The sequence below is a fragment of the Petaurus breviceps genome, unplaced genomic scaffold (genome assembly GCF_028583685.1).
Source record: "Petaurus breviceps papuanus isolate PSGF00001 unplaced genomic scaffold, PetGlider_PUasm1.0 185, whole genome shotgun sequence".
Lineage (NCBI taxonomy): Eukaryota > Metazoa > Chordata > Mammalia > Diprotodontia > Petauridae > Petaurus > Petaurus breviceps.
Window position 1 is genome coordinate 21,376,746 of NW_027185797.1, and position 12,509 is coordinate 21,389,254.

Genomic DNA, 12,509 nt, shown 5'->3' on the forward strand with positions numbered 1-12,509 from the left:
ACTTCAGGGCTGATAACTGGGGATACTGAGGTCGAGTCCATGAAGTGAGCATGGCGGGAGAAGTCAAGGCAATCCCGGAATGCAATTTTACCGCTTGTCCAAGGAAAACAGGTAATTCCAATTAAGACATCCAGACTTGAGTGCTGTACTTAGTCTTTTTAATACTCAACTCATGTGAAAATTAAAATCTGGATACCTGGAATACGTTCATTTAGAGATACTTTTTGTTCAGTTCATCCAAATTCATGAGAGACTTTTGTTTAGTATCTATCATCCAGCCTTTACCATGGAAGCAAAGGACCTGAGTACACTTGATAATCCTAACCACAGGTGCTCTCCCCAAGTATGTAAAATCCTTCTTGAGTAATTTTTAATGAATTTATTGTTCCCAATTTGTATATAAACACTCTATTCTAATTAACATTCTATCCGTTAAGTGTCTTTATCAGCAAAGCATCATGATTGTGTCTGGGAAGATAAAACAAGAGGGAAAAAAAATGATGCTTGACCTCAAGAAGCTTATATTCTAGCGTATTTCAGTTTGCATTTTCTCAAGTATTGTTCAGTTTGAGCCTACCCCCTACCCTGGAAGAGGGTGTCAAGTTGTCCTGACCCTATTGACATGGGTTTACTCTGGGTAGAGAAAAACATCATCTCTTCTACTCTATGAAGGAAGATGGAAAGATGGGAGAAATGATACCTATGAGACCCCAACATGGAATCATCAAAGGGGAAACCCAGAGAGAAAGGTAGCACAGACTGGAGAAGAATTAGGCAGAACAAACACACACCAGCTCCAAGGGGGTAATGAAGCACTTCTTACTTGCCAAATTGTTCTCTTCTTTGGTCAGCATATTTACTTGACCTTGGGAGGTTGGGTCATAGATCTAATGGGTATCTACTGATCTCTTGATTTCCCTTATTACAAACATTTATAACCTTGGTTTGGAGGACAGAGTTGAACATTTGTTTATTTGTTTGTTTTCCCTTATACAAAGTGTTCCTCCTCTCCACACCCCCCACCCCCAAAACATGGTCAAGGCCCAGAGGGCTAGGGTGGTCCAGTGGAAAGAGCTATGGATTTAGAGTCTGCTGACTTTGGTTTGAATTGCAACTCAGTTGTGTGACCTTGGGCAAGTTACTTTATTTCCCATCCTGGGCTCCAGTTTTCTTACTTACAAAATAAGGGAGTGTTTGTTCCATTGATGTTGAAGGTCCTTTCTAGCTGTAAACCTATGATTCAATTTCATTAGTACAGGTAACATCTAGCATGTCAATTCCCACCTTCAGATGATACAGGTCAGCCACTCATCTTTCATTTAGAACCTTCATTTCCTGGGACACTGGGAGGAGAACCTTGCTTATAGCCAGTATGTTTCCAAAAGCAGGTTTTCCAAACTTTAAGGCCTCCCTCTCCCCCATACCAATCTGCCTCTGCCTCTCAGAGATGTCTGTGTGCATAAAATTATCACTTGTATTTTCTGTTGTATTGTTATTGTCAGGGTGGCACAGTGCTTCCTGGACACTTGTCTAAGTTGGGTAGGTATCAACTGGGACATGCCAAAAGAGATTTTCAGGAACAAATGCCCTGGGCTCCTTCATAAGAGCCAAAATACCTATCTGCATCTTTGATTCTTACTAGGAAAAACAAATAAACAAACAACTTTGCTTTGCTTTACTTTGGTTCTTCTGACAATCAAAATTATCCACTCTGTTGAAAAAAATGACCAGCATTTATCCCCACTTTTCATTTTTCCTTTCCCAGAGGGCATTCAGGCCGCATGATGTGGCATATAGAATGCGGAACTTGGAAACACAGAACCTGGGGGCGGATGCTGGCTCTGCTACTTACCCCTTGTGTGATGCTAGGTAAAGCAGTTCCACTTAGAATTCCCCTGGTAAACTGAGGACATTAGATCAGTGGTTCTTGTCCTTACTTGTGTCATCGTTTTCTTTGTCAGTCTGAGGGAGCCCATGTACCTATTCTCAGAATAATTTTTAAAAACTCATAATTGAAGGAAATGCAAAATTTCAACTAAAATTAATGGGAATAACACTGTATTCATTTTCTATCCAAGTTCATGGACCCCAGGAAATCTAGGGTTAATGAGGTAAGATGTTCTGTATAAGATAGGTCCTTTCCCTCAATAGAAATAGGATTCTATGAGTAGATGGAACATGAGATGATCTTTGAAAAGCAGACTCCAGAGGTCTCAGACTGTGCTTTGCAAGGATGTGGGCCAATCATTAAGACCATTAGATCAGTATCCAAAAGGCAGAATTGTCCAACCAGCTGTACCTAACTAAAGACAAAATAAAACCTTGCTGGGGACTTTCAGACAAGAACATGTGGGCTTTATTTTTACTGGACAAAGTGAGTGGGAACAAAAAAAATGTTTTTCTTTCTTTACTAGCAATCTCATAGGATCAAAGGGCCGCTTGTATTTGCCTCGGTCAATAGGTTAATCATGAAGGATCCTTCCAGCATTCCCTTATATTCCCCTTTTGAATCTAAGACTTTTCAGTGCTAATAACTTAGTGGCTCTGATGTTAAGTATAGTGCCTCTCACATCCAAGTACTTTCAACTAATTTTCAGCTCTTGAAATGTCGAGTACAGTGGAACCTCTTTCCAAGTTCAGGCCATCTAACTTCGCTTAGCTTATTTCATCCAACAGCAATCATACACACCCATAAAATATTTCACCTACACAACCTCCAGCTTCAAATAGATGAAGTACCCAAGCCCTCCTTAAGGCTTCAGTTTTCTGTTCAGCTGGAAATGTCTCGAAGTTCTTTAAAATAAGTAAGAAGCTGGGGCATGAATAAAAATGTTATATATAGAAAGAAGAGGAAAGAAGAGGGGAGAGGGGGCTATAAAATAGAGGAAGAGGAGGAGAGGAAAAGGGACAGGTGGTTATGCAGCCAAAAGGATTAAAGAATAAGAAAAACTTAAGAAGAGGGAAGCACTTTTCTCTAAAATAAATATATTTATGATCTTCCAGTCAAATGAGATAATGTATTTAAAATACTTTGTCAACTTTAAACTCTTGTAAAATTTGTTATTTAATATATAAATATATATTAATATAAATATATTTAATCTATCATGACTATTTTGTATATAATATGTACAAATGATATCTTTCATTTATTATTTTGTGAAATAATTGAAATGGCCTCCATTTTCATCTACAAAGAAGCTCAGCATTTTTTATTTTGTTTTATTTTGGAGGGTGAAAGGGAAGGCAGTTGGGGTTAAGTGACTTGCCCAAGGTCACTTTGCTAGTGTCAAGTGTCTGAGGTCAAATTTGAACTCAGGTCCTCCTGACTCCAGGGTCCTGATTCTATTCACTGCACCACTTAGCTGCCCCCAAAGCTCAGCATTTTATTTTTTTTTCTCATGAGTTTTTAATGAAGTTATACCAGTAGTGAGAAGAACCCAGACCACCCCCAAGAATGCTGAAATAGAGGGAAGAGATCGTTCTGTCACCTGGTCCCATATGGAATGGGGAAAAAGCCCCCCCACACACACACATTGAGAGCCTGTGTAAGCTTGTATTTTAACAGTTCAATGCTACATGTTGATGATCTGTAGTGTATTTATCCATCCATCCATTCATTCAAATTAAGGTTTGCTACTGTATGTAAGGTCATGTGTGATTTTTCTTTCATTCTGGAATGAATGCTCAGTGATGAGTATTTTTAAGTCACTGGCCAGGCAAAATCTAGAGATTTCTCTTGTCTCTCTAGGCTTCCATTTGGCCCAGAATATAGGACTTTACATGGAATGGAGAAAGAGCCATGGTACTCCAAATGTCCTTAAATGGAACTGGGGACCTGGCTTCTAGTTCCATTTCCACCCCTAGAAAAGCTGTTTTCATGATAATCTTGGCCATGGTCCTTAGAAGAGAATTTTTTACCTTCTATTTCTTCATCTCAGGGGTTGGTAAGGGAATGTTACCTAAATTCCTTTCCAGTTCTGAGAATCTAAAATTGAATGAAAATTTAAATTCAAGAACAATAGTAACAGCACCGCTCCCCAAGAAAAAAGGGGGGATATTCAATTGACTGAGAGTTGACTATAACACAAGATAGCTTCAGAAAATTAGAAAGAAAATAGTTATAAAAGGATAAAGCCCCATGAGATTTGAGCTTATTTTGAAGAAAACAATATAAGAGGTTTTTGAGCAAGTTGCCCACCCAATCCAATAAACATTTATTAAAAACCCACATTGTGCAAGGCACTCTGTTAAATGCTCGGGGTAGAGAGACAAAATTGTAAAAGTCCCTTCCCTCTAGGAGGTTATTTTCTACTAGGTGATACATCATCAAGGAATAAGCATTTATTGAGTATGCCGGGCATTGTCCTACGTTCTAGTGATACAAAGACAGAAAGGGAAAATGGTGCTTATATTCTAATAAGAGAGGCAATATATTCCCAGAATATCCGAGCATAGCATACAGTATCAGAGATCCAAAGCCAGAAGGTATTTCATAAATCAACTACTGAAATGCTTCCATTTAGAAATGAACTAAGGCCCGGGAAAGTTGTTATTACCTAAGCTCACATTAGTAGTCTATAACAGACATGGGACTTGAACACAGATTCTCTGACTCCAATACTAACATTTTCCCCATGATATAATTATATATGCATGTATGCAATACATATATGTATACATGTAAATAATATTTATATACAAATACATCCAAATAATATATATAAACACATATGTGTATACAAATATGCACATATACTTATACATACATATATGTATATATGTATTATATGTGTGTGTGATTTTTCATAGCTTAAACTACATTAGGACATTTGGGACACTGTTTATTATATAGTGGACAAATATTTCCATATTTGGCTTTCCATAAAGGGCAAAGGTAACATATCTGTGTTGGGGGAAGAAGCTTTCTTTAAATAGATAGATAGATAGATAGATAGATAGATAGACAGATAGATAGATAGATAGATAAATAAAAGAATGAATGAATGAATGAATGAATGAATAAATAAATAAACAAACAAATATATATATATAGTGTGTGTGTGTGTGTGTGTATACACACTGTCCCATAGTGATATCAACATACTCAATTTGAATCCAGGGCCAACTCTGCCTTTTGAATAGCTTCATTTCAGGGCAAATACCACTTTGTGATGCCACATTCTTCTCTGTTAATACAGAGGAGTTGTTCAATGCTGCTGCAAACTTTGATTTGTAGATGAAGTTAGTATGAATGAAGAGCCCAGGCTCTGTTCTCCCTCAAAGAGCACAGGTTAATGACGTTTACTTTTATTTTTAAGCAGATTTATTTAATAGATTTTATTGAGTTTTTTGTTTTTATATTACTTGCGTCCACCCCCCCCCCTGCACCTGCACACCTTCCTCTCCTTCCCCAGCCCTTATAACAAAGTTGTTTTTAAGAAAAAGAAGATATAACATTTACTGTTTATCATGCTCTATTCTTTCATGCAAAGAGTATTGGGAATTCTGCAAAGGGGAAGGCTAGGCTTTACTCTTTAGGAAACAATGATGCAATTGTAGTGACAGTCTAATGGAAGAAGCAGAACTGAGCACTAGCCTATTGTCAGTACTAATGAGCTTGTGATGTCAGGCAACTCACTTATCTATTCCTCAGTTTGCTGGTCTGTTGAGCAGGAATAACACCTGCCTTACTTAATTTGCTGTTAAATGGATATAATGAAACATACTGTGAAGTCCTCCATGCTTTCTCTGGATGATACCAGAATACCAAAGAAGCAGTTGGGTCTTCTATCAGATGTCCCTCACCCTTTCATCCTGAGCAAAACATTTTGGCTTTAACTCTTCTCTTTGGTGACATTTTTCCCCCACTTTCCCTCCATAATGTTCCCATCTCTAATGAGTTATTGCTTGCAAAGGGACAACTTGGATCCGACTGATTGGCCCAACCTGATGAAAAGAAAATGCATTATAATAGACAAGGAAAAGGATAAAAATAATGGATAAGAACATTCTGTGTGAAACTGGAGAGTTGTATAGATTTAGAGTTTAGTTGGACTCTTTCTTTCTTTGTTCTACTCACTGCATCCTGGAAAAGCAAAGATCTCAGCTGCTTAGAAAGATTGTATTTTTCTCTACATTCTTATATCAAAATAAAGCCTATCCTGTCTTGGTGGGAAGTTGTCTTTTCATGGCTCAGTTCCTCCATAGTTGTCATCATTTTAAAGTTTCAAATTAACCCTATTATTTACAACTTCCAATTCCAACTTATTGACTGTATATTGCTCTTAATCTCCATGGTGTTAATTTGGTGGTGAAGCAGTGCTTGGGTCATGGACTGAACCTTGGGAAAGTTCCTTATTTCGGGGATGGCCTAAACTGAATAAGTCAGTCAAGGATCATAGCTCTGGAACTCTTTAAAGTCACCCTGTGCCATACCCTAATTTTACATATGAGAAAACTGAGAAACTCAGTGAGGTGAAACTATTTGCCATGATCACAAAGCTATCATGACAGACCTAGAATATAGACTCATGCCTTCTGACTCCACATCAGCCATTTTTTTCCCTAATTTAAAACATTGTATTCAAAGGGATAAAGTGGGGAGAAATGGAAGAGAGTATTGCCAAGGAAGACCAAAAAAAAATGCTGTTTTTCTATCAGGATGAGTGAGACAGTGGGGTCCAGTTTGTCACACTGTAAGCATCAACTTACTATTAATGGAGAAATTATGCAGGAGAAGTGGAGGGAAATTTGTCATCAAAGAAAAGTAAGAGTTAAAATAAAAATGGTTTGGTCATGTGGAAAGAGGGAGGGATAGCTGATGGATGGATGGATCCAATTGTTTCTTTGGCATTCTCATATCATCCAGAGAAAGCATGCTGAGATATGCCTATGCCAACACATAAACATATCCAACATAAATTTACAGGAAGAAATAGATAAGAGTTGCACAGGTGAAACAGGTGTGGGTGGGTGATCTTTCTTGTTAGAGGGAATATCCACTCGTCAACTCATAGGTCATTTGGAGTATTTGAGAATGAAGACTGGGGGAATTGTATTGTCTTAAAGAAGGATGATGAGAGTGACCTAGAAGAAGAATAGTTTCAGTCAAATGGTGGGAACAGAATTCAGAATCACTAATTTAATGTGAGGGGTAAATTAGATGCCTCACCCTTCAAAAAAGATATTTTAAATTTATTCTGTGCCTCTTTTAAATGTATTCCCCTGTGTACCTGTGATATGCACTCCCACCCCTAGTAGAATGTAAGCCCTATAAGGGCAGGGACCATTTCATTTTTGTTGTGGTATCACCAGTACTTAGCATAGTGCTTATAGACAATTAACATTGAATAAATATCTATTGAGTCTAATTGACTTGCATTGCAGGAGCCCTAGGAATTTTATTGTTTAATCATGAAGCCCCAAATAAATAGGCACTGACATTTGTAATGTAATACAATTGTTTCTGTTCTTTTTTTGTCTTAGCAACAAGAACAAGACCCCACAAACCTATACATCTCCAATTTACCCATTTCCATGGACGAGCAGGAATTGGAGAACATGCTGAAACCCTTCGGCCATGTCATTTCCACCAGAATATTGAGAGACGCCAACGGAGTCAGCAGAGGTGTCGGATTTGCCAGGTGAAATCCCTTGCTCTAATGATACAGTTTACTCCTTCTTTGTTCCCTTTGGTGTGCATTCCATTCGCCATCTCAGAGACTTAGAGCCATGACATCTACAGAGTTGAAAGTGACTTTCAGCTTATCGTATGGCTGTTTCTCTTTTTGAACCGATGAATACCACCATGAACATATATTCATTCCATAGCCTAGCATATGTGTGGATAGTGTGCATGTGTGGGCAAATTCCTAGGGATTTATGCAATTTACCTCTCCTCTCATTGTCTCTGCCTGCCTTTGTTTCAGCAAGCTCACATCCTGCCAGGCTGTGACATAGATAATAAATGCCCAGTACCCGACAGCAAACTAACCCATGTGGTGAATAAAGTATTCAAAGGTTTCACATAGATTTCCAAAGAAATGAAGGTAAATTTCCCAGTAGGAAGGAAAGAGAGAAGGAGGCATATCAGGAGAAGCCTAAATTGTTGGGAAGCCCCAAGGATTCCAGAGCTTTAAGAGAAGGTCAGGAGGATCATTTGCATTTGAGAGGCCAGGGCTGTTTGGTTTTTGATGTTTTAGGCAGAACAGAGGAAATGCTGATAGCATTTCTGTCATTGATGGGGAAGGAGGGTGAGTTTTCATGTTAACTTTGAGGAAATGTTTACAAAAAGGGGCCGCAGCCAGGAATGCAGTTAAAATGCTTGTCCCTGCTGTGCTTTCATGAACATAAAAATAGGAAGGACTGAAAAGAGAAAAAGAAATGTGGCTGGGAAGAAAAAGTAAGCCAGTGATGTTAGGGTCTGAGCTGTGCACAATTGGAATTTTCCTGGGTCTGTGGCTAGCAAACTTGGTCTTCCTGCTTCCCTAATACCTGTGATTCAGTGAGATATTTCCATGGGGAAAAAAGGCTTTTCTTTTGTGACTTTCCTGGATTCATCCTTGTCTATCTCAACCATCACCCTCTCTTCCCCTCTGCTCCGTTGCTTATGCTCTATTGTGCCCTCCGAAAACTTCATGCTAGAACTCTTCTTTTCAGGATCTTTCCATCTTTTTGTCCTCCAGAAACCTGGATCACTCCAGAAAACACTCAGTCCCAGACCAGTGTCCAGAGGGACCTCTGAGCTGGGAGGATGAGAAGTTGGTGTGCTCCTCTACTCCCACTCCTGTCCTCCTTCAGCTGCCAACACTCCATAAACTCCTCCCTGAGACTTACTCAATCTGTCTCTGTCACCCAGTCTAGGCTCACCTTCTGTCATCCCCCAGTCTACTTTAACTTCTTTCTCCTTAGTTCTCTGTCAGTCTTCCTCTTTACATCATCCTCAGGCTCCATGGTTGGCACCTTCAAAAGACATGTCAGTGTCTTCCCCCAAATCCCTGGCTTCCTCAAGCCCTATGTCTTCCTTCCACCTCAGTCATAAAAAGGCTTAAGCTTGCCTGGGATGTTGCCATGGCAGCTAGGTGGTGCAGTGAATAGAGTGCTATGTCTGGAGTCAGGAAGACCTATCTCCCTGATGTCGAGACCAGCCTCAAACACTTACTAGATATGTGACCCTAGGTCAGTCATTTCACCTGTGTGTTTCAATTTCCTCATCTGTAAAATGAGTTGGAGAAGGAAATGGCAAACCCCTCCAGGATTTTTTCCAAGAAACTCCATATAGGGGTCATGAAGAATCAGACATGACTGAAAAATGATTTAAAGATGTCTCCATCATCAATAATTCTGTCACTGCCATCATATCGAAATTCCCTTCTCTGAAAGTTATCTTCTGCTCTCCCTTTTCTTTCTCCATCATTCCTCCTAAACCCATTCTTCATGATCACTACAACCTCTAGTCCAGGGCTATTTAATACTCTCTGTCTCTCTTTCTGTTTCTCTGTCTCTGTATCTGTCTCTCTCTGTCTCTGTGTCTGTCTCTCTTTCTCTGTTTCTCTCTCTGTGTCTGTCTCTCTCTCTGTCCTTTCTGTCTCTCCTCTGTCTCTCTCTCTGTCTCTCTCTGTCTCTGTCTCTCTGTCTCTGTCTCTGTCTCTCTCTGTCCCTCTCTCTGTCTGTCTGTCTCTGTCTGTCTCTGTCTCTGTCTCTCTGTCTCTCTCTCTGTCTCTCTGTCTCTTTGTCTCTCTCTGTCTCTCTCTCTCTCTGTCTCTCTGTCTCTGTCTCTCCCCTTCCCCCTTCTCCCTCTCCCTCTCTTTCCCCCTCTCCCTCTTTCCCAAGTTCATGGACCACAGGTTAAGAACTTCTCTGATTTCTCTATTTTCCTGTTCTATACTCACTTTCCTCTCTTTACAATCTTCATTTTATATTTCAATGTATAAATGTATAAATTTCAAACTGCTCTTTACCAATGAATCCTTTAGCAGCAGATGCCTAGTGGATAGACCACTGGATCTGAATTTAAAGAGATGAGTTCAAATTTTGTCTTAGTCACTTATAGTTTTATGACTCTGGGCAAGTCACCCTCTCTTAGCCTCTGTTTCATCTATAAAATGAAGATCATAGTTCCTACTTCACAGGGTTGTTGCAAGAATAAAATGAAATATCTCTAAAGTACTTTACAAGTCTATAATGCTATTCTATTTATTATTATTATTATTTCCTCATCATATTAGGAGAGGGATATAGTATAGTAGTTTTAAGTGCTAGAGAACACAGAGTTTAACTACTCTTACCTCTTCATTTTACAAATAAGCAAGCCAAAATTCAGAGAGGTTAATTGGCTTAGTCTGGGTCACACAGCTAATAGTCATCAAAGGCAGGATTTAAAGTCAGGCCTTCCTGACTCCAGGGGAATAATTTGACCTACTATTCCATGCTGGCTCTCAACTAAAAAACTAAATGATGGTTTTGATTGCCATTCTACTGGTAGAAATTTCTGAAAGGTAGTGGGCAAGAATGGCAGAAGAAGGGCAAATGTCAAACCACTTTTCTAAAGAGAAAAGATGGTTATCTACTACAGACTATAGGTCAGGGAGTTTGACATCAGTCCCTGGCTTAAAATTACCAAGAGTCAAAATTATTGTGAGACATATGTTTTAAAAGTGTTGTTTTAATTTGGAATGGGAGGGAGGAGTTTGGGAAGCTGTGATAAGAAGTATTGAACCCTGGTACATCAAGTAAAAGGTTATGTCAGAACTTCTTCCATTTTTGATATGGTCACTAGGCACTCAGTCACTCAACAAACATTTGTTTAAATTTTATTATTTTTTTTTTATTTTTCAACAAGGAGAAAAACCTGACTAATCATAGGAACATTGTATACATAGTATATACATGCATTTCAGTAAAACTTTGATGTGATACTTGTGTACAAGATAGAATAATGTGTCCTATAATACAGTTAGGTGAGGTTAAAACAGGGATACGGATGACACTTCATTAATGAATCAAGGTCAGCTTGAGAGGACATCTTCATTGGAATGTTTTCGGCTTCTGTCCCCTTCTCTTTGCCATGGAACATTTTTATCAGTGACTGGAATGAAGATATCAATGATATGCTTATCAGACATACCGTTAAAAGGGAAAGCTAACAATGTAGGGTGACAGTATCAGGATCAGAAAAGATTATGAAGTTTTAGCCTTCTTGTCGTGGCATTAAATATAAGAGAGCAGAATATTGATATTGAGAAAGTATTCCAGCTTTTAACTCATTGTGAAATATAAAGCAGAAAGCTCCTATGGAACAGGACCTGTTGTGTCCCACTTGGTTTGCTTAGAGGATAATATGGTACTGGTTGGTAATTTCTTGGAGATAGGCCTTAACCTTGTTAAGATTAGGGAGAATTCATCAGCTCTTACTTTAGCTTTAGAAGGATAGGTAGATAATTAGTAACTGGTGCCTTCTCTTTATGTTTCCCTTCTATCTTCATCATGTGCCCTTCCTGCGTTACAATGTACCAACATATTGTCTCCTCCACTAGAATGTAAGCTTAATGAAGTCAAGGACTCTAAATTCTTTCTTTGTATTCCCAGTATTTAGCTATAGAAATGCTTAATAAAAGGTAGTTGGTGATTGGTTAATTCCAGTGTTTATGACTGAGTCAAATACAGGGTATATGATTAAGGGTTGAGGATTTCGAGATCTAAAACCTGGAAGGGACGTTGAAGATAGTCTATTTTAATCCTTTTCTTTATTTTTGGAGGGGAGAAGGTAGGGTAATTGGGGTTAAGTGACTTGCCTAAGGTCACATGGATAGTAAATGTTAAGTGTCTGAGGTCGGATTTGAACTCAGGTCCTCCTGACTCCAGGGCTGGTACTATATTCATTGCACCACCTAGCTGCCCCAATCCTTTTCTTTTATAACTGAGGTAACTAAGATCTAGGAAGTAGGAAGGACTTGTCCAAACACATTCAGGTAGTCCTCAGCAGACCAGGTATTCTGGGAGTAAGGACAAGAAGCAGTGATATCATCCACTCAGCATTATCATCATTCCAAATCATTCAGTCTCCTAGAAAGTCAGTATGCCTCCAACTCTGCTCTAAGAATTTGTTGGTTTGGCTGGAGCAGTAACCTCGTAATTGTGTCAGCTTCAATCGCTGTCCATAGCTAATTTATGAGTGTCCAGAGCTCTGAGCTCTCAGTAACTTCTTCAATATGCATCATGTTTACAACTGGTCATTTTCAAACCTTTCCAAGAATGTGATTCTCATTCCCTGTGCCTGTGCCTCAATCCATAAACTATGTGGAAGGATGCAAGAGAAATCTTCATTATTGTGTTATTTGGAAGCAACAGTGCATCTTCTTCCATAGCAACCTTTCTTATGAAAGGGGTTCTCATTTTGTTTTGAAAATGCCCTACTTCAAAGCATCCCTGATCTTTATGTTAGGAAGGCCCATAGGCTGCTCAATTATATGCCTCTGAAACTGCCAAAAGCATCCAAAAAGCATGTG

General features: G+C 39.0%; 1 protein-coding gene across 18 annotated transcripts in view; it reads left to right on the forward strand.

The window, feature by feature from the left end:
• Nucleotides 1–12,509, forward strand: part of RBMS3 (RNA binding motif single stranded interacting protein 3) — a 1,480,592-nt gene that overhangs the window by 1,160,862 nt on the left and 307,221 nt on the right. For all 18 annotated transcript variants that reach the window (XM_069088563.1, XM_069088548.1, XM_069088550.1 and 15 more), the window contains one exon: nucleotides 7,489–7,646. In XM_069088563.1, coding sequence (XP_068944664.1) covers nucleotides 7,489–7,646 — 158 coding nt within the window. The remainder of the gene's footprint in view (nucleotides 1–7,488; nucleotides 7,647–12,509) is intronic.